Raw genomic sequence first — 23,162 nt, forward strand, 5'->3', positions numbered from 1 at the left:
GCCATTCTTTCAATAGAACTGCAATAAGCTTTAAGGGGGAAAAAAGATAGGAGGCAGGGACCTTTTCTCAGGAACGCTGGTAAATCAAGTTACAGGGTCAGCAAAATGGTTCAGCAGGTAAAGGCAGCTCTGACTAAGGCTGATGAGCTGAGCTCAATCCCTGAGGCCCACATAGTGGAACAGAACCTACATTTTCAAGCTGTTCTCAGGCCTTCAAATGTACCCCTACATGCATGTATTGGTACAAACATGCGTACACACGTAACTAAAAGTTACTTTATTTTAAAAAATAACGGGAAAATGATATTTGTAGAGGAACCAAAAAGAAAATGTGTGCAATCATTTAGTATCATGTCTATAATGAGGAAATTTAACATTTTCAAAATTTGGCTCACAACTCCAATTCAATTTCAAACTATTCAAATCTCACAAACTACCTATTCCCCAGACCTTCACTCTCAGAGAACAAGACATTTTTACTAGCATTATATTCTGCAGGATAATCTTTGCATATTCCACTTTAAAAAAAGAAAGAAAGAAATTGGGGCCAGGGAAATGGCTCACTCAGTAAAGTGGTTTTTTTACATCATTTATGGAACATATGTTTGAATAATACACCTGCCAGGAATGAACACACACCTTTAATCCCAGCACTCGGGAGACAGAGGCAAGCAGATTGTTTATGAATTCAAGGGCATCCTTATCTACATAATGAGTTCCAGGCCAGTCAAGGCTACAGAGTGAGAATGATGTCTTTAACGTCACAAAATCAACAAGAACAACTTAGTAACTTATAGAAGATTAGCCTTATGATTTCTTTCATCAAAATTTCCCTAAGCAGATACTTGAACCTTCTGCCTCCGCGTTGTGCCAAGAGGTACACTAGCATCTGAAGTGTGAAGACTATTAAAAGGCACCAAGACACAAAACACAGACCACAAATCCCTCCCTCATAAGTGAGCAGACTACTGCAGATCAACAAACTATCTGTATTATGACAAAAGGGGGTTTCCACTAGGTCTTAAAACAAAGACTATGTTTAGAATAAAATGATTGATCAAAAATCAAACAAGGCTGTCTTGAAAACCAAAAAAACAAAACAAAAAAACAACAAACAAGGAATGGGTGGGATAGCAAGAACACTTTCCTAAATGTGTAATTTTAACTAGATTTCCCCCCAAAGATATATACGCTGCTAGAATCTTTTAAAAGTCTTAAGCATTTCTTGTTTAAATGAAGAAGAGAGACAAACTTTAAAAATAAATGTGGTGATTTTAAAACTTTAAACCAGACTAGGCCATTTACCAACAATAAATGTTCTTGCCAGGCTTAATTAACTATATCTTTGTTTCACAAATTAGCAAGTTCCAATATAATATACTTTGTTTTGTGGTATCAGCATGGTGATACTTAGCTGACCTCTAGTGGTAGGATTATATGCAACTAAGCCCCAGTAGCTCCCCCCACCATGCCCCTCTGTGTTCTCTCATGTACCACAGCATGCATGATATAGAGATCAAAGGTCAACTTGCAGGAATTGGTTCTCTCTTTCTACAGTGTCAGTCTTAGGAATACATACACTTGGGTCATCAGGCTGTGCAGCAAGCACCCTTACCTATCTGATCACCTGCAACTTAAAAGTTGCTTAAAGGCAGCAAAAGTAGTTCTCTGGATCATAGCTATTCTGACCAATATAGCAGACAGCACAAAATTCATTATTATTTAGAGTATATAAAGTGATATATGTTCTAAGTGTAAAATTAATTAGACCTCAAAACTTGACATAATATGAATGAAAAAAATCAGTAATCTTTCATATTGATAGAAGTTGAAATTCTAGTTTACTAACTTAATCCTACTATTTTACTTTTCTGTGTAGCTATCAAAGCATTTAAATTACATGAGGACATTATATTTATAGCCTTCATATGTCAATAAATTCTGAACAGGATATCCTCTTGGATATCCATTCCTCTAACCATAAGTTACTAAATAAATCATTAAAATATTATACTAGGACAGAGATGCAGCACTATCAGTACAGTGCTTCTCTAGCATATAGGAAGCCCTGGAGCTTAATCCCAGCACTACAAAAAAAAAAAAAGGAATAGTAGTATATTCGAAAATCCCGATATTCAGGGTGTAGAACAGAGAAGACCAAGGAGTTCAAGGTCATTGTTAGCAACACAGCAAAGTTAAAGCCAGCCTGGGCTTTATGAGAACCTGTCCCTTTTTTTTTTTTTTTTTTTTTTGGTTTTTTGAGACAGGGTTTCTCTATGTAGCCCTGGCTGTCCTGGAACTCACTCTATAGACCAGGCTGGCCTCAAACTCAGAAATCCGCCTGCCTCTGCCTCCCAAGTGAGATCCTGTGTTTAAAAAAAAAAAAAAAAACAACCCAATTATAGACATCTACATTACTTATAATATATTTTGGCACTGTAATATTAGAATAATATCTATACACAGAAGTATACCAATAAATTAGATGCAACAATATTGAACTCTACCACCAAACTATTCTTTATAAAAATTTTTCCTATTTTTTTGTTCACAAGAGATGTTTCTCCACAGCTTCAGTTTCCTAATTTTCATTTTTTGCAAACCATTATGTAAAAATGGCATAACATAGTTTTTACATTTGAATTTTCTTGTGAGACTATCTTATATTCCTTTTATGCCAAATTTATGTCAATTTATGCCATTTTCTTTTGAATTATTAATCTTAGTTTTATCACTGAGGTATTATCCTAGAATTACAAACATTTAAAATTCTTATTTGAAAGAAGCTTAAAACATACTTTTTCAAGAAAGATTTCAGAATGAGATAAAATATTCTTCACTCTATAGAATTGCATATGGCATTCTAAAATTTCACTATTTTCTCTTTTAAAATAGATTCCTTTAAGCTAACAAATCCCTTTATAAATATAGTTAATACTTTTATTTTAATATATATCAAAAACATGTTTTTTTAAACTCAGAGTTTTTTTTTCCTAAAAATTATGTGAAAGATAAATTTTCAGCAAGTCAGTCAATGTCTTCTTGGAGTACACTGAATACTGACATACTCATAAACAAAACATTACCCCAAATGATCTTCAAATAGGCTAATGAATTAACATGTCAAAACAAAAATAACAAACCAGTTAATAGTTTTTACGATTAAAAAACTCCAAGCCTTTAAGGCTGGCTCAAATGTTTCTTTCCTTTACAGTGCTGTACTTTACAGCACTGAACCAGCAGACACTGGGGAAATTGAACATCTCTTTGTTGTTTTTCTTTATTTTTTGTCTGGGTGAAAATCTGATATATACTATTCTAGCAAATGTTTTAGCATTACACTATTCTTGTGTTCATATTTGCAAAAGCCATTTAGACCTTGAGCTCACATATATTTTTGCTTGAAACAAGGTCTAAATACTTAGTTAGCCCCGACTAGCCTAAAATAAACTAAACCACACTGGTCTTGAGCTTGTGTCACTCCTCCTACCTCTTCTTCCTGAATGCTAGGATTGCTGATATAAGAGCCACCACATTCAGCTAACTTTTAATTTTAAGTGAAAGTAAAACAAAAACAAAAGAGCATTGTTTGCTAACTTCATTGTTCAACTGTTCACAAGAGCAACATAGAAAACACCTTTATGTAAAACCAAAGCATACACCAATGATCTAGCATTGGGTAAACTGTAGAAATCATTTCCTTATCAACAATGCAGAGGCCAACCTGTACCTTCAAAATTGGTTGTACTTAAAAGCTCAATCTCATTATTCCCAGACATGGACAAACAGATAAAATAAATGTGCTTACATAAAACTTTTTATAATAAGCAAGTAGTTCTATGCATATTCATTAAATATGCTATCTTTCATAGACATCTCAGGATGGCCATTCACTCAAATCTCAGTAAGGAAAGGAAGTTGAAATTAAGTCAAGTTCAGCTCAAGTATATGTAAGGACATCAAGTTTTTATGCCTGCTGTGGTAAGATCTGAGACCCAAATGACAACGCTTTATCCAGAATTAACTTGGATCTGAGGGGCTATAATTAACGTGCCTCATCCAGGCCCTTTTCTTTCTCTGAGACAGGGTTGTGCTGTGCAATGCAGGCTGACCTCAAATTCACAATCATCCTGCCTCAGCCATGTAGCATAGGTACAGGAGACACCACATCTATACCTGGTTCTGAGGATTTATGTCTTATGGGAAAGCTATGACATTATGTTACTTTAACATTTACTTTTCTTTTTTTGATTTTTCGAGACAGGGTTTCTCTGTATAGCCCTAGGCTGTCCTGGAGCTCACTCTGTAGACCAGGCTGGCCTCGAACTCAGAAATCCGCCTGCCTCTGCCTCCCAAGTGCTGGGATTAAAGGCGTGCACCACCACCGCCCAGCAACATTTACCTTTCTTATCTAATACAAAGAAACTAAGCTAAGTAAAACAAACCAAAATGATATAGAAGAAAATATGTAATTTTCCCATGAGGTACAAGATTGGGAAAATAAACATTTTCCTCAGTACCTTTCATTTAAAGTCTATGAATGAGTATGTGGACATATATCAGTGTTACAGCTGTAATACTTGCTGTTTCAGGGATGGAAAGGGGTAGATAGCAGTGACAGACAACTCGTGTCCTTCTTAATCCTAAACTCTGACATTTTTACCTACTGAAAATGTCTTTAATTATTCTTTTTCTTTTAAAATAATTTACTAGAACCACCTAAAGCTAATTCATCTGTTTACCAGTTGTTACACTGTAACAGCTGAAAAGTGAACTGTAAAACAGAGAGTGTACAAGCTTCCTAAGTACCTTTAACAATGACATAGATTTTAATTAGACAGCTAGTATTAAAAGGTTGATTATACACAATTGCATATATTATTCAGTAATTTTAAGTATAAATAAAATGATAAACATCAGAAGTTATGTTGAAAGCATCTGAAAATTCATTTAAACTTTGGTACACTCAAAGCATAAAGAGCCTGACTTCACAAGCTACTTTCAGAAAGGAAGATCCTATGAATTTTCAGGAATACTTAGACCTTAAAGAAGCCATTATCCAGCACTTTATCGAGCAAAGCATTGATGACTTTCAGAGACTAAAAACTAGAAACTCAAAAACAATATCCCATAGAAGTAATGATGTTCATAAAGGTTCATAAAACTTAAAGCAATTATAAAAACTATAAAAAGTTAATACAAGAAATTAGCTCATTATACTAATAGCTAAGGAATCCTTCATGAACTGCCATGCCACTGTTAAGAATCTTAGAAGCAGCCGGGAAGTGGTGGCACACACCTTTAATCCCAGCACTTGGGAGGCAGAGGCAGGTGGATTACTGAGTTTGAGACCAGCCTGGTCTACAGGGTGAGTTCCAGGACAGCCAGGGCTACATAGAGAAACCCTATCTTGAAAAACCAAAAAAAAAAAAAAAAAAAAAGAATCTTAGAACCAGGAGTGTAGCTCAATGGTCAGGCCTGTGTGTAACAAGTATACAGATAACTTGTAGTAGCACTGCTGGCTCAACATAAGCAGCCTTTAAGAACAGCAATTTGTACTATTCTGATTCAAAGTCTTCAAAATGATTCCTAATGTTTATTCTTCCAGAGAAGAATAAAAAACAATTTGTCATCCTCTCAATGTATCATGGGGAGAAGACAAGGCTTACTCCTACCAAAAGAAAACCATAGGCCACTATCCCTTACAATGAATGAGCATAGAAATCCCAAATAAAATATTAGCAAATCTAACCCAACAATATGCTTAGAAAATTCTTTACCATAAACAAATGTTATCTATCCCAAGAAGGCAAGGGTGATTTAACACAAGAAAATGAGATTTTAATAAAACAGGGTCGAGGTAAGACCTCAACAAGGTTGTCTCAATAGAATCAAACAGTATTTAACAATATCCAACCTCTCTTCAGAGAAAGATGGAAAAATATTCAACAAGAAAAGGGGAATTAAGAAAAATCCCACAGTTAGCATTATACTCAGAGGTGAAAAGAGAAAGCTTTCCCCTCAGAATAAAAATAAATAAAGGCATTCAAGTTGGAAAGGAAGAAATTAAAACTTTCTGCAGGATATGATCTAACATATAGAAATCCTCCCCCTAACAAAATAATCTATAAGAAAGGTAGATTCTATTCAGAAAGTACAGTCCAAAATGTCCAAAAGTCATAAGCATATACATCATGACTTTTACAGCATTTATTCTCCTGAAAATAAGCTCGATGACACACTGGGGAAGTGGACAAACAAGAGCCGAGTTTGACATATATCCAGGAAAATGCTGTACTGAAACCCATCATGTTGTATGCTAACTCAAAAAAATAAAAAGAACAGACGAGCCTGGCAGTGATGTCACACGCCTTTAATCCCAGCACTTGGGAGGTAGAGGGAGGCAGATTTCTGAGTTCGAGGCCAGCCTGGTCTACAGAGTGAGTTCTAGGACAGCCAGGGCTACACAGAGAAACCCTGTCTCGAAAAACCAAAAAAACAAAAAACAAAAAAAAACAAAAAAACAAAAAACAAAAAAAAAAGAAAAACCAACAACCACATGATACTTTGGATGAAAAAAAAAAAAAAAAAACAAATGTGACAGCTTAGATATAATTAACACACATACACACACACGGTGAGTTAGTCAAACATTTTATGTAAAAAGTTGACTCTGCTTTTTCACCAAGATGGAGCCAAAAACAAAGGAAGCTCTTCGCCCCTCCCAAAACCAAAGCCAAAGTGAAGGCCTTGAAAGCTAATGCTGAAAGGTGTCCACAGCCACAAAAGACATTCCCACAAGTCACCCACCTTCAGGGGGCCCAAGACCTTGCAGTTCTGGAGGCAGCCCAAATACCTTCAATGAGTACACCCAGGAGAAACAAGCTTGACCACTATGCCATCGTCAAATTCCCCCTCAGCAGTGAATCAGCCATGAAGATGACAGAGGACAACATGCTTGTGTTCACTGCAGAGGTTGTCAAGGCCAACAAGCACCAGATCAAACAGGCCATGAAGAAACTACGGGACTAATGTGGCCAAAGTCAGGCCCTGATAAGGCCTGACGGAGAGAAGGAGGAGTATGTCCACTTGGCTCCTGACTATGATGCTCTGGATATTGCCAACAAGATTGGGATCCTCTAAACTCAGTCCAGATGGCTAATTCTAAACAGACACTTTTGTCATCATTAAAAAAAAGGTTGACTTGGCAATAAAGTATTTGCTATGTCCTGTGTCCATAGCAGTTGACTTACTATTGAAGACGTAATTATTTTATGCAAGCGGCCAGTTACTGTTCACTGTTGCAAAATTTTTCCTACTACTCTGTCTCAGGAACATACTGACGTCACAGTATATGAAATAGAAGATAAAATGCAGACAAAACTTTATAACCTACTTCATTTTGTAGAAATGAGACATTGTAGAAAGAGACAACATTCCCATATTATTATGTTTCTTGATCCAAGGTTTATAGAAAACTTTCTTAAGAGATTTTTCTGAAGCAATAAATACTTTTTTAAGTCTTTCAGAAATGAAAACCAGGCCAGGCGGTGGTGGCACACGCCTTTAATCCCAGCACTTGGGAGGCAGAGGCAGGCAGATTTCTGAGTTCGAGAGTTCGAGGCTAGCCTGGTCTACAGAGTGAGTTCCAGGACAGCCGGGGCTACACAGAGAAACCCTGCCTCGAAAAAAACAAAACAAAAAAAACAAAAAACAACAAAAAAGAAATGAAAAACAAATGATTTACTCTGTCCTCTATACTAGTGTTCTGACAGAAAAAGCAAAATATAATTTATATTTGATTAATTTATTTACTCTCATCTTCACTATTTGGGTTTTTTTGCATAAAATGTTCAACTAAAACAAAACTATTAAAATGCAAAAACTCAAGAAAATAAAGGAATTTAAAAAAAAAAACAACCTGAAACAACACAGATGTCGGGATTATTGGGGAGGGACTTAATAAACTCACTGAAAACTGTGCTGAGCTGAGATGTGGCAGCACATGCCTATGGTCCTAGCACTCAGAGGTCGACCTAGGCAGGAAGATTCTAAGTTAAAGGCCAGCATGAGCTCATGAGCTACAGTGAGACCTTGCCTCAGAAATCCATAATGACCAACACCTTACAGCATAGATAGGTCCTGTGTACAAGGCAGGAACCAGCACTGAGTGCGCGCGCGCGCGCGTGTGTGTGTGTGTGTGTGTGTGTGTGTGTGTGTGTGTGTGTGTGTGCAGGAAAATGCCCAAAAGTAACAATGAACAGACCTCATGCTTAATTTGGGGTCCTAGGTTGCATTCCATATTACAAGCAACCAAATCTGTGGAGAAATAGCCAAGCCTCAAAGGACTATACAACACAGGTCTTAAATACCTTATGTTTTTCAGCAAAAAAAGAAATTCCCAAGGATAGAAGAATTTAAACAACAAAATTAAAACAATAGTAACTTAAGATTATATTTACTGAATAAAATAGTAACTGTAAGTCCTTGAAATAAATCTATAGGAGGAGACAGAAGAAGGGCCCCCTTTATAAGAAAGCAGCCTTCAAACTGTGAGGGTTATAAAGACTACCACCTCCCAGGCATCACAGCACAAACTGATATACTATCAGGTTCCATAACTCTGTTTAAGGGTCAATTTCCTGAGTCTGCTAACTGAAAGTGAACAGATTTATTCTAAAGAATAAACTCTGTGCCTGTGTGGTGGGGTACACCTTTAAATCCAGACTCAGGAAGCAGAGGCAGATGGATCTCTGTGCTCACGTCGGCCTGGTCCTCAAAGTGAGTTCCAGGCCACCGGTGGCTACACAGTGAGACTCTGAAATCTAAAGCTGTGAAGTATTGAGCAGTAAGAAACCATGACAAATACTATACGACTCTCAAATGGCTTTACAGTAATTCTGAATGTGTGGTTTTTAGACATCCACATGCTGGAAGAGGGAGGCAGAGAGAAGGTGGGAATGATATATAGTGATGTTGCAAAACGCCAAAACTTGATGAATGTTGATAAAGAACCATAATTTTGAAGTTACTTCAAAATTAAAAGTTCAAAAGAGAGAAAAAAAGACAAAGGTACTGACATTCCTCAAAAGATACACCCAAACTCAGGAGTTCTGAACACATGGAGACCTATGGATCCCAAAGGTTTAAGACAAAATTCACTGGGCTTATAAGCGTGGGGAAAAATTCAATTTTATTTTATTATTTTAAAAAAGTCTACTTTAAATTATAAGTATAGACTTATTTTTTATGTGTCTGTGTGTGGAAATGTGCATGTGTGAGTGTAGATGCCCACAGGGTCCAGAGAGGGAACCGGGTCCCCTGGAACTGGAACTTTATAGGTAACTGTGAGTCTCATGACAATGTTCATCTGAAAACTGAACTTGGATCCTCTGCAAGAGCAGTAAGGACATATTCTGACAACTGAGCCATCTTTCCAATTCCAAACGAATTCTAACTGCAATAATATCTAATTAATATTTGTCCGCAATTCCAAACATGCAGAGAATGAGCAATAGTAGGTTTAGGAATATCTGTGACTTTATTCCCAATAGGAATCACATTTTTATCAAAATAACGTACAAAGTATTCAGCATTTTCATAAGATAGTACTTATACCTATTGCCAGGCTGTATGTAATCAATGTATTGTATTAAAAAAAGTATGTAATATAGTAGCATAGTATTTGTTTTAATTAAAATATAAATTACTTATTCTGTTGATCTGTGTGTTGAGTGTCTTACTCAGTGGTTTCCCATCTTATTTTCTGAGAGAGAAAGGGGTCCCCTGGCTCTGGGACTACAAAGAACTTAGCTTTTTAAGCAGATGCTGGGGATCCAAACACAGGCCCTCATGTCTTACGACAAACATCACTCAGCCCTCCACAAATTTGCTTTTAAAGATTTCAGTATCTTTACTTCAAAATAAATGGGTTTTTTTTTTTAGCCCTAGGCATTTCATTTTATTTATTTACAAACTTAAGTCTGAAAAGCAGAGGATGAGCTTCAGAACGCCCAGAGGTATTGTGTTCCAAAAGTTAGCTACTTCTCTATGGTACGGATGTCTCATTTCTTTCAAGTATGTCATAGTGAGATAAAATAAAATCTATCACTATCATTTTGTTCTAAAAACAACTTATAATGCAGTGAGTATCGATGACTATAAACACTTATTCTAACAGTTTCAAATTTCTCATATTTACTAGGGCAGAACATAAAAACTCCAATCTCACATATCTGAAGCATCCAGTAACAAATATACCACTCACATACACAAAAACACACAGCAACAGGGCGACCATGAAAATGAATCACAAGGTGAAATGCTCTAGTTAAATGATTATATATCGTACAGAAAGTAGTTTAAAATGCAGTCATACTTACCATCTCTCTTTTGGAAAATTTTTGATAATCTCTTTAATGATTGGCTTATAGCAGGCGTCCCTTTCTGCTTTCCCAGTTTCACTCCAGTCTCTTACAAACTGCTTCAGTGTAGATTTTAACTTATCCATGTCAAATGTAGATGCTGGCATAATCTTTCCATTGGCCTGTTTAAAAGAGGAGAAAAAAAGAATTATTTTCTTAGAGTCAATTTTGAACATGGTAAAATGAGCATACTAAGATATTGGTGTTCAACGGTAATTATTAGCCTCCCACCTAAGTAGAAACTCAAGTACAGCTTGGGTCCTACATGAAGAAAGCTTGGTGTTCACTTCTACCCTCAACAGAGGAAGCCGCCTCAAAGTGAAGCTGTCCTTACTGGGGCAAGGACCAGCACTAAGGACCAGCCATATACTAGGGTATATGGAGACATATACCCTACCCTCCAAGAGCGGTAAGACAGTCCTTCCAGTTCATTGACGGGTAGCATGAACGGCTCACTTAGGACTGGTCAAAATCTACTACCATGTGGATACAACGAGCTTTCAGTTTCTACTATTACTAGTCACTAGAAATTTAAGTGAAAAAAATATTTTTTAAGTAAAAGATATAATATACTGAAAGAAATCAGAGAAATTATTATAGCTAGTAAAGTCTTTTAAGAAATTTAAGTCCTCTATATAATGGTACATCCAAAACACCATATGAAGGTATCAACAATTATCTAACTAGGAAAACAAAAGGAAAAACAAAATAGTGAACAAATAAATACAATCTCTACCAGTGTTCTCCCAGCTTCACAGGCCATCAACCCTCTCAGTAGAGTGGATGACCTGTACAAGAGCTGAACATATAGACTGTAAGCCTAAAATGAAAAGAGACAGAACCAATTTCACATACATCTTCTCCATATTCTTTATTTTCAAACATATGTATGCAATCATTCACAATGGTCAGCAGTATTTCCTGATTATGGTCAATGCATTTCCGGATGTTGTCCAAGTGAAGAGGAAACTGAGGAAGCAGTTTCTGCTGGTTATCTGGAAGTGATCGAAACTGTCTTTCTGTTCTGTTCACTCGTTCGTGCATACTGGTGCTAAAAGAGAAAATGTATTTTATTTTAATTGGCAAAAAGAATTCTCTTGCCAGAGGCCAACCTCATTTTAAGGCTGTCAGCTTACATAACTTATTCTGTAGTTATGCTGGACACTCCCCCCCCCTTATTTCCTACCCTTTGATCTTAGAAAAAAAGTCTGGTTATGCTTTTGCTTTATGAGGAATACTTCTCACAGTAATCGAGTAATCGGCAACAACATGGTTTATAATAATAAAAACAGGCTTGTGGACTAATAAAAGAACATAAAACATTAATTTATAATTATTTTTAGTAACTTCAATTTTCAAATTAAACTGGACGATGGTGTAGCTTCATCATCAAGTAGTAACATACTGCTGTAAAAGTTAAAATGGCCTAGATTTAATTCCAAGAATCAAAACAATAAAAATGTAGAATATAGAGCATGTTTTGAAACGAACTAAAAGCCAGCCAAGTTGAATTTTGAAAAATATAAATTATATACTACAAAAATATTAAGCAAATGAAAAAGTTCTATAGGGTTTCAAATGTAATATTTACAATTTATATTACAAAGGCTTTCTAACTTGAATACTTACTTTGAAGATTGCTTATTTATGAAGTAAAAAGAGGAACCTCATTTTAAAAAGCCAAATGTCATTTTATATAAACCAAATTGGCAAAAACCTATAAATCCAATTAGGTCAAATGTTGGTGAATTATGGGAAAATTAGAACATTTACATACTAATGGTGAATCCAGAAATGAATACACTTTGCAAAATAACTCATCTTCAGTAAAGCTTAATGTTTATCTGTTCTATCATCTAGAAATTATACTCCTACACATACTCAAGAAACACACGCTGCCTTCACCACAGCACTGTCAAATAACAAACATTAAACCCACAAACAACAGAAAATCCATCATCAGTGGTCATGGTGAAGAAATTATACTGGGGAATACAGAGAAATAAACCAAGCACTGCTACAACTCTAAAAGATAAAAATCAAGAACACGCCGGGCAGTGGTGGCGCACACATTTAATCACAGCACTTGGGAGGCAGAGGCAGGTGGATTTCTGAGTTCGAGGCCAGCCTGGTCTACAGAGTGAGTTCCAGGACAGCCAGGGCTACACAGAGAAACCCTGTCTCGAAAAACCAAAAAAAAAAAAAAAAAATCAAGAACACAAATATTTGTTAAAAACAGCACAATAAAGAATACATGATATATAACTTCATAACATTAAACAACACATTGTCTAGGAACCAAGCCAGTATTCAAAGAAAGGATATCCTCTCTGGGGAAAAGGGACGAGACTGTGTGTGTGTGTGTGTGTGTGTGTGTGTGTGTGTGTGTGTGTGTGTGTGTATACATGTGTGCATATGTGTATGTGAGCATGTAAGTGTGTGTATGTATATTTGAGTATGCATGTATGTCAGTATATGTGTATGAGGGTATGTGCACACAGACTATGGAAACTGGGTGGTGGGCTCACAGGAATTCACTGCATCATTCTTTACATTCTCTATACGCTGTGGTTGGGTTGGTGTGGTGTGGACTGCTTTTTTAGTATTTCACGCTACAATACACAAATAAAACAAACAGTTCTTTAAAGTAAAAATGTAAATACTTTCTCTTAAGGGTAATGAAGTACAGCAGCTCTTGCAATAGATACATGCCACAGTCCTGTTTCTAAAAGCATGTGTGGCCCTGTGGGAGGGAGGCCTTGATCGTGATGTAAGAGGACACCTGGGCAGGGATTTCACCGACACTGTCGTTTTACACTAGAGATAATAAGACCGACCAGTCTCAAGTCAGAAATACTATAACATAGCTTGTTACTTACTACTATGTGATCCCTTTTACACCCCAAAGTGTCTTGATAAAACAAGGTAAAAGTAATGATATAATGATCATGGAAATATCGTTTGTTAAAATTTAATAAATGCCAAGCATGTACATACAGAGACTGGTTAGAACAAACCTCCACAAGACCCACAAGTCCTCTGTTCCCCATCAACCTTCACTGGATATGGAAAACTTAGTAAACACAGTCAGTACTTGATACAGCTTAGATATGACGTTCTTTGTCTTAAAAAAAAAGAAAAATAAAGAAACTCCATGTACTAAAGGTTGTTGTTTCCTAGTTGGTGGTACTTTCTAGGGAGGCTCTATAAACTCTAGGAGGAAGCTGAAGGTGGTCATGGGGTATGGGGGTAGGCAGATGATGACACACACTTCTGGGCATCTTGTCAGAGCCTTATTTCAGCTTGCTGGCTGCCAGATCAGCTACTCTGCTCAATCATCTTTCCTCCCAGCAGACTAAAGCCTTTGAAACTGTAAGTCGCCGGGCGTTGGTGGCGCACGCCTTTAATCCCAGCACTTGGGAGGCAGAGACAGGCGGATTTCTGAGTTCGAGGCCAGCCTGGTCTACAGAGTGAGTTCCAGGACAGCCCGGGCTATACAGAGAAACCCTGTCTCGAAGAAAAAAAAAAGAAACTGTGAGTCAAAATACATTTGCCCTCCCCTTGAGTTGTTTACATTGGTTTTACTACAGGGAAAGAGTCTGACCAATATAGCATTCAAAATACAGCAGGCATACCTCCTTCTTACATATTGACACATTCACAGTGAAAATACAAACAAATGTAGAAAAGTAAAAATACGCAGAGGAAGAGCCATAACAATCCCCCTTCTAGAAGGAACTGCTTCTAACCTTTTGTATTACCCATTTTGTAGCAGTTTAAAAAAAAATTCATTCATGATTGAATGTACAAATTCTGATTATATGTATTTATGGGACATAAAGTGATACTTTATGTGTACAAAGAGGGACAATCAAAGCAAGTTAGTTAACTCATCACTTCACATACTTGTCAGCGTCTTCAGTCAAACAGTGGATCCTCTGACCAGCATGTACCCACACGGCTTCACCCCTCCACTCCCACCTGTTGGTTAACTACCATTCTGCTCTTATGACTGTTTAGACGCCACACATAACAACATGAGGTCTTTCTGTGCCTGGGTTGCTTTCATGTAACAGCTACTCATGTGGTACATAATAGCAGAACTCTTGGAAATAGTTAGCAATATATGCCAGGCCACACCTATGTCCAACTGAGGTGCAATTTACCAGTCTGAGAAACATTTATAATTCTGTATCCTTACCAGAAGAATTTTTGTCAGATTGGATACTCTCAAAAAAATGAATAAAATGATTGTTAATATTCTACTTTATGCAACCAGATTTAACTACAGGGCACTGGGTAGTGTACTTTTTTGCATTCACAATCTGTATTTGCTATGGTTTGAAAGTGGCCACAAAAATGCACATTAAAATTTAATCCTTACTGTGAGGTATAAACTGGTAAGCCAACCATGGTATTTGAAGGTAAAACTTTCTGGAAATAATTAAAGTTAAATGGTACCTGAAGGGCAGCACCCTAACCAGATGGGATTGTGGCTTTGGAAAAAAAACAAAAGGAGGCCCAAGTCCATGTGATATCCAACACTGCCTCAAGGCTCCCTGGACTTTATCCATTATCAAGATCCTCACCAAACATGATCCACAGCCTTGAACTTCCCCCTTTAACACTAGCAACCAAATATAGCCTTTATTCCTTACAAATAAATGATTTAATTTGGGGGATTCATTTGTGGCAAGAGCTGATTGAGGGAATATTTTAGAAAAAAGGGGAAGCGACATACATTTTCAAAAGTAATATTATTGGGCTTGGAGGGATAAGTACAAAATTATTGTTGGAAAGATTTGTTTTAATCAATTTATATATAGTTCTAAAGTTTCCTTAGTAAAGTTAGGTAAACAGCAGAGTGGCAACAGTTTAAAATTCCCTGTGAGCAGCTCAAACAGTCTTCTTATAGAACTTTCTCCCTAGTATTCCTAGGCAATGGCTATTGTATCATCTTCTCACTGTACCTAAGATTTTTTTGTAGCATGTGTCCCCCTTCCTAAACAGCTGACACTCACATCAGACAGTTATCATCCCCAAATGACTTTTCTCAGTCCCACAGTGCACAAGCTCCATTATAGCTAAAAAGTGCTAGAGGTGCCTCCTAGGAACACGGCTGTAGATGCAAGCTGCCTTCGCCTAAGGTCTCCCGACCCTCTCCTGCCCCACTAGCAATTCTTCTGGGTACAACTTCATTCTTTATCATTTTCAAATCTCCACACTTCAATAAGAACAAAAAACAATGCTAGGCATGCTTTTGCTTTTGTTGTTCAAAGAGGCCATGTCCCATCCTGGCAGCAGGGGAGTTGAGCTAGTTAAGCTGTATTTACTGATACAAATGGTAGGCTGGTAGCTGGCTGAAAGGAAGCACATTCCTTACTTGTTAGTGATCTAGTGGTCTTCAAAGCTGCCAGAAACAAGACACACTGGGAAATTCTTAAAGGGTTTGTGCAGAGTGTGGTACAGCACATGCTTAAGTGCAAACTCCAGAACCACACACACAAAGTTAGAAAACAAACTAACAAAAAGTTGGGGCAGGGGGACATTTTACCAGAGCTGAAAGCATAGGTTTTTTTTTTTTGTTTTGTTTTGTTTTTTTTTTGGTTTTTTGAGAGAGGGTTTCTCTGTGTAGTCCTGGCTGCCCTGGAACTCACTCTGTAGACCAGGCTAGCCTCGAACTCTCGAACTCAGAAATCCGCCTGCCTCTGCCTCCCAAGTGCTGGGATTAAAGGCGTGCACCACCACCACCACCCGGTGAAAGCATAGTTTCTTACAATTGGAACCAACCTTACTATCACAGCAACTATAAGCTACAGCCCAGTAGCTGTTCGGTCATTTGTGGCCTCCTTGTAGAACATGACCCTTTGCTTATATTAAGTTCATGTGTATGGAGGGGAACAGCTGTAAAGACTGAATTCATTGGCAAAAGAAAGGGACTTGGACGGCACCCTGCTTTTAAAGGATGTCTTTGGTACTCTCAGGAGCCAAAAGACATTTCTTTCCCTATGACCTTTAATCTAAGTCTTCTGTTTACTGTAGCATGTAGTGGTAAAAGTAAGCCCTCTAAAATGTGCTAGGAGTCCAGAACAGAACTGCCAGACTTTCGCTTGATGAAAGGACTTCTGTCCACACACTTCAATATGGCACACTAGCAACAGGTGAAACACCTGAAATGTGCCAGTGAAAACTGTGCAGCTCAATTCTAACTTTTAGTTAATTTATGTTTAAACCTATCCAAACGTGGTGACTGCTGTATAGACACTTCAAAGCCAGACTATCAAAAATGCTGGAAAGCAACAAAATGCTTGCCATACAAGCTACACTACTTATCCAGAGGTTTGGAGTGTTTCTCGTGGACATTATATGAGTAAAGAAAAGTTTTAATGAAAAGTGCCCCAACCTCACATTCAACTGGGAGAGAGAGATGAGAGCACTGGGTACCATGTCACACCTAGAAAATGCACACAGCAGTCTTTTCTATACTGCAACACTCAAGACCGGGTAAAAGATCCTTTCCCCTAGGCCTGTGGCCCACCCAATACCTAATAATAAACATCGACTCTTGGGCTCCAACATATTAAAACTTAATATAATTACATATTTAACTAAGCCTATTATCTGCCAAGGTGTTTCCCAGAATTCTATGTTTTCCAATAGCAAAATGTGACACTATCAAAAAATAACCCTCTTCTTCTGAGTTCAGTTGGGAAATTATTTCATCGAAGTCTGTGTGAGCCTAGAACCAGGAAAGTTGAGGCCTTGGGCTCCACGCACCTGCCATACCTGCCTCTCAGTAACCATCAGATCCTAAATAACTATTCAATTCAAAACAGTAACAAAGTAATATAACCACTGACCAAAACTAAATGGGCCTGTATGGGAGTGTCCTTTTTTGCTACTATGTTTTATTTTAAAAATAGAGCTTACAGCATTGCCAAATGCAGTGCCATAAAAGTAGGGCTCCTCCTTGCCCTTGATGGGGGTCAGACCTGGGCAAAAGAGTCACATATACATATTTGTGTATTACAAATAGCACAGGGTACCATCTAGGTTGGTTTGATCCGCACAAGGGGTCAGGCTCGTCTCTCTGGTTCTAACTAGAAGTTCAGAACATAGTGGACTGTATCGCTTACGGAAATAAATGTTCTATCCTTGCCGAAAACCCCAGGTGCAGGAAGACGCTATCAGCTAGGCTATCTGAACACCTATCTAGACCAAATGTTGAAGTTAGGAAGTTGTATTACGAATGGAGACAATACTGAAGGGTCCTACAACCATGCCTAGCCCACGAATGGAATTCCATACTTACTCGCAGACTACAAGAACATTAAGCCGGCTCCGGTGCCTGCTCTCTTTTCCTTACCAAGCTGCACATTTTGGAATTCCGGGATCACTTCCACCCTCCACCATCCGGTCAGAAGCACTCAGCAGCACCGTTCAGTTTTCTACAAAAGTGCACGCAAGTTCCGGCGGCTCTGGGTGAGGTGGGAAGCAGTCCCAGAGGACCGCGCGCAGGTGACCATGGGCTCCGCGAACCAGCCACGAGGCGGGCCCCGAGACTGCGGCGGGCGGAGGGCGCGCCTTACCCGTAGTAGCGGAACGCGTTGATGACCTTCCAGAAGTGCTCGCGCTCCAGCCGCTCCTCGTCCTCGGCGGAGCCGCGTGCGGGGGGCCCGGCAGGAGCGGTCGAGCCCAAACGCCCGGCGGAGAACTGCACCTCCACCTCCTCGGCTCGCCCGCCGTCCTGGGGCGGCTGAGACGCGGGCGGAGCGCGCCGTCGTCGCTGCATCGCCGCCGCGGCCCACGGCGTGACCCGCCTGCGCTTCACGGCTCCCGAGTGCGTGGTGGCGGACGGCTGGGCCTCCTCTAGACGGCGCCCGCCACGGCCAAGGCCCCCGCTCGCGGCACGCCCCGCCCCCGCCGCCCTCAGGCCTCCATTCGCGCTGCGCTCCGCCAGGGTTTCGGGACCCGCGCACGCGCGGACGACGAGACTAAGGCCGCGGCCGCCCGCGCTCATTCGCTGCCGGGCTTCCGCTACGACGCGCTGACGTCCAAATACGCTTAGAGGGCGTGGCCTAAGGCCAACTAGAGGAGGAGCTCCTTACTGGGGGAGGGACTTGAGCAACAGGCACCAGTGAGAGTCAGTGGGCGGGGCCACGAACTGACTGGAGTAGGGCGGGCTCTGAGGCTAGAAGGGAACAGCAAGAGAAAGTAGAAGAGTCTCTCTCTCTCTTTTTTTTTTTTTTTTTTTTTTGGTTTTTTCGAGACAGGGTTTCTCTGTGTAGCCCTGGCTGTCCTGGAACTCACTCTGTAGACCAGCCTGGCCTCGAACTCAGAAATCCACCTGCCTCTGCCTCCCAAGTGCTGGGATTAAAGGCATGCGCCACCACTGCCCTGTGAGAAGAGTCTCAGTATGTAGTCCTGCCTGGCCAAAAACTCAAGAGATCCCGCTGGAGAGTAATGGCTCTCACCTTTAATCCCAGCATTCTAGCATTCTCGGGAGGCAGAGGCAGGCAGATCTCTGTACGATCAAGGCCAGCATAGTCTACAGAGGTAGTTCCAGGACAGCCAAGACTACACAAAGAAATCCTGTCTTGAAAAACCAAACAAAAAACAAACTACAACAAACAAAAAACTCAGAGATCCACCTGCTTCTGTCTCCTGAGTGCTGGGATTAAAGACTTCCACCACCAAAGCCTTCCCTCAGTGATTTAAGACTCACAAACTAACGTGGTTCAAACGTCTAATGAAGAGAGCAAAGGAATACAAATGTAATTCCTTTATCCTTGTTCCTAGCCACCTATACTTCATATCCAGACACAATCCACCCCACTTTATTTGTTCTTCCAGATTTTCTATCATATTCCCATTTTTCTTAAACACCGATGTTTGGAAATTATGTGTAAATTCTTATAATTTTAGCCATTACTAGTTCTACATATGCACGCATACAACTATCATAATATGACCCAGGCCAGAATGGCCTGATTGACACAGTTAAGAATGTCGTGGGTAACGACAATCACTTTCCCAGTTTTTAACACCCTTGGGAATATAGCAAACATTTTAAGATTATGGAAAGAATTGCTACACTCTGTTAACAACACAGCATTTAAGGATCTGTGTTGTTAAGGTGTTCAAGTGTAAACACAGCAGTTATTCGCACAGAAGGAAACCTACGGTTAGCATGGGGCCCTAACAGCAAGTTCCTAGCACCGTCCTACCCACCCAAGATGAACGCCTACATTCGTCAGTCCTCCTGTGGACTCTGTGCTTATAGTAGATTATCATGTAACCTAACACTTACCATTTACATTTTTTCAAATAGTCTCCCCCTATTTTACTGCCTCGATTCTTTATTTCCTTTAACAAGTAAAGAAACAGATTCAGATGACTCTATTTTCCTGCCCTGGACACATGAGCCACAGGGGTGACATTCTTCTAGTCCCTTTCTCTCTGCCTCTTTCGTGAATGTGTTGATTGTTTCCTGTTTTTTTTTTTTTTTTTTTGACACTTCTGAGGTAAAAGCCTACTGAAAGTAGGGGTTCTCCTTTTCATGTTGCCACTCAATAATTCTACAACTTGTTACTTTGACTTGAGTTATTTGTAGAATGGACATAATATCTTTCTTACAGTGTCACTGGGATGAATGAATGAGATCGAGTAGGACAGGCTGGACCTGTGATCCCAGTAAACGTGTTTCCTCATCTCTTTTCAGAGCCTCTTAGAATATATCTTTTTAAACATTCTTTAAAAATATTGTCCTTAAGACTTCCTTGACTTTGCCAGGCAGTCGTGGCACACACCTTTAATCCCAGCACTTGGGAGGCAGAGGCAGTTGGATTTCTGAGTTCAAGGCCAGCCTAGTCTACAGAGTGAGTTCCAGGACAGCCAGGGCTATAAAGAGAAACCCTGTCTCGAAAAACAAACAAACAAACAAACAAAACAACAACAACAAAAAAGACTTCCTTGACCTAACCTTTTTGCAATATTTTTCCCCTATGGGAATCTTCTCAAAACAGGAAACCATGGGGGCCAAGGGTTATGCTATGTTATCATCAGGAGGTCATGTCCAGGCATAACCACAAAGCACAGTCCTAGTCTCTCCGGTTATTCCACAGAGCTGCTAAGTAAGCATTTAAAGGGCTGATGATGAGAATGTGAAGTGACAGGCCTCCTGCTCTGGGGAGTGCAGAGAGGTTGGACGGACAAGTTCCAAATCCTGCATCTACTGAGACAGAAAACTGGCCTCTATTAGTTACATGAAGTAGATTCGTTATGAACAGATGGGCAGCGAGGGTCAGTGGAAGCCTGGAATTCATGACACCCTGCCAATGCTCAGGGAGGCTGCCCAGGGAGGCTGTGATCTCATCTGTGTATGTGTCATCTTCATCACAACTGAGGGCCATGGGAAGTAGACCACCCCAGGTTTTATATCCTGAGGCCACACACTGAGCTGAACTATTGAAGACTATTTTGTTTTCTAGGGAACAGGAACAGAGAGAGGTTTACTTGAGGATGTGAGTTCCCAGCAGTCCCATTATTCATAAACACCAAAGGCGAGGGCTGAAGAGATGGCTTGGTAGGTAAGACCATTCTGCTCTTTCTGCAGACTTGAGTTTAGTTAACAGAACTCACATGGTGGCTTACAACTGGCTGTAACCACAGTTATACCGGGGGTCCAATGCCCTCTTCTGACATATATACACATGTTTTGTTTTGTTTTGTTTTGTTTTGTTTTGTTTTGTTTTGTTTTAAGGAATACAAGAGAGAGAGAGGTGGGATCTAGGGCTGTCAAAAGGCCATATGGAGAACTGTTCAGCAAAGGCTCTAGTAGTTTCTGATAAAAACAAACACACATTTACCGTACTGTCCAGTACTCATATGCATAGACAGGTGTTCATCTATGTATATGTATCTATGTATGTGCACACAAGAATCTGCAAGGTCAACACACTGTATGTATTTAAACCTGTACATAACACATCTAAAGCCAGGGACCACAAGAAGCCACATATTCTCCAACTGGTGAAAGCAAACATATCAGGTAAAGCTCAAAAAAACTATTCTGAGTTGTGTTTTATTTTTTCAAGACAGTTTACAGTAAACATACTACACCCTAGATGTTATTCTGTGCTGAAATCTTCTCTGACAGACAGCCTACCCTGTTGTTGTGGTTGTTGTTTTACTTCTGTCTCACTCAGATTTTCAGGACCTGTGGAATTCGGTCAGATCCTTTGCCAGAATATAGCACAAATGGCCTTTAGCTCAATGCCCAAGAGGATGTCTGTTCCTCTCTGAACCCTGATGAGCCAGGCATGGTTGTACATACTGCCCAGCTTTTCAGGAGGCAGAGATGAGAGGACAGTGAGTTCAAGGCCAACTGGCACATAAAACAAAATAGTGTCTCAAAAAATAAATAAGATAAAACAGAAAAACAACAACGACCTCTTTTTACCAGAGCTGAGGACAAACCCAAGCACTGTACTTAACTAGACAAACAGTCTACCATTAAGTCCCCAAACCCTCAAAAAAAAAAAAAACCCTTAAATGGTTACATACTGTATTTGCATTTCTGTTTTTGAATGACAAAGAGACACAGTTGCCACTAGTTCTGACTGCAGGACAAAGAGCAAGACTACAGCTGCAACAGGCACCTCACATGTGCCTTATGGTTGAACACTGTGCACTTTGACTTGTAGCTAGCTGGTTTTGCAAATAGTTCTTCATTCTAGTTGGGGGCTCTAGGCTGAAGATGTCATAATTCGGTCTTATAATAAGAGTATACTGTGGGACTGGGGATAGGAAATGGTCATATGGAGTTAAGTAGGTCTTTATAAGTCTTACAAGAAACTAGTACCCATATTCCATTTATGTACCCACGAGATGTGATCTCAAAACAAAGAAACAAACAAAAGCAAGTATGCCTAATCTTCTAATTGGAATGATAGGATATGGGTGTCAATTATGTATGGGCAGGGAGATATACACTATAGGGAGGGTAGCCCCGGGCAGAGTCATTCTCTTGCTCTCAAGGAATACACTATACAGACAGGGTACCACTGGGCGGAGTCTTCCTCTCATTTCCTTTCTGTGGCTACTGTATTAGAGCGGCAGATTCTTCTTCACTTTTGGGAACAGGAGAGCCCACGTTCCCATCTGAAAATCAGGAATCCTGCTGCGGAAGGAGGCACAGATGGAAATTATGAAGCTGTTTATGTGACAGCAATAAATCAGCCGTTTCCTTACGGGATGGAACACATCACTGTTTTCCCGGCTGAGCAACAGAAAGTTTTCTGAGCCAAACGTGACCTCAGTGCTTCAAGATACTGATGTGATGTGTGTAGTGGGGGCTGATGGGAGTATTATAAATCCACGTCTCATCTGTCACAGCAGCAGCCAGGCATTCATTCTGTTTCTTTCTCCTCCCTTCTCTCCCTTTGCCTTGACACTAAGTGAACACCCATAATTAGCATTTGAGGCAATTGTTTTTGTTTTCGCCTTCCTTCCTTCCTTTGTTATTTTTTTTTAATTTTTGTTGTTATTATTGTTTTCTTTTCTATCTTCTTTTTTGAGACACTCATTCTTTGTAGTCCTTGCTGTCCTGGAACTCACTCTGTAAACTAGGTCAAACTCACAGAGATCACACAACTCTGCTTCCCAAGTGCTGAGATTAAAGGCACATGACATCGCTGCCTGGATTTCCTCTACTTTCTTTCCATCCACACTTTGAAA

The 23,162-nt window shown here is 39.6% G+C and overlaps 1 protein-coding gene across 2 annotated transcripts in view; it reads right to left on the minus strand.

Annotated features, from left to right (window-relative positions):
- Positions 1–18,232, minus strand: part of Carnmt1 (carnosine N-methyltransferase 1) — a 35,961-nt gene extending 17,729 nt beyond the window's left edge. The window contains exons 1-3 of one of the 2 annotated variants that reach the window (XM_028770150.1): positions 18,014–18,232; positions 11,280–11,475; positions 10,383–10,546 (exon numbers count right to left, since the gene is read on the minus strand). In XM_028770150.1, the coding sequence (XP_028625983.1) occupies positions 10,383–10,546; positions 11,280–11,475; positions 18,014–18,216 (563 nt within the window). In that variant the 5' untranslated portion in view covers positions 18,217–18,232. Of the gene's footprint in view, positions 1–10,382; positions 10,547–11,279; positions 11,476–17,736; positions 17,828–18,013 lie in introns of those variants that run through there. The other variant, XM_028770151.1, reaches the window with a different exon arrangement.
- Between the last annotated feature and the right edge of the window lie 4,930 nt (positions 18,233–23,162).

This window comes from Grammomys surdaster, unplaced genomic scaffold (genome assembly GCF_004785775.1).
Source record: "Grammomys surdaster isolate TR1022 unplaced genomic scaffold, NIH_TR_1.0 198, whole genome shotgun sequence".
In the NCBI taxonomy this organism is placed as follows: domain Eukaryota; kingdom Metazoa; phylum Chordata; class Mammalia; order Rodentia; family Muridae; genus Grammomys; species Grammomys surdaster.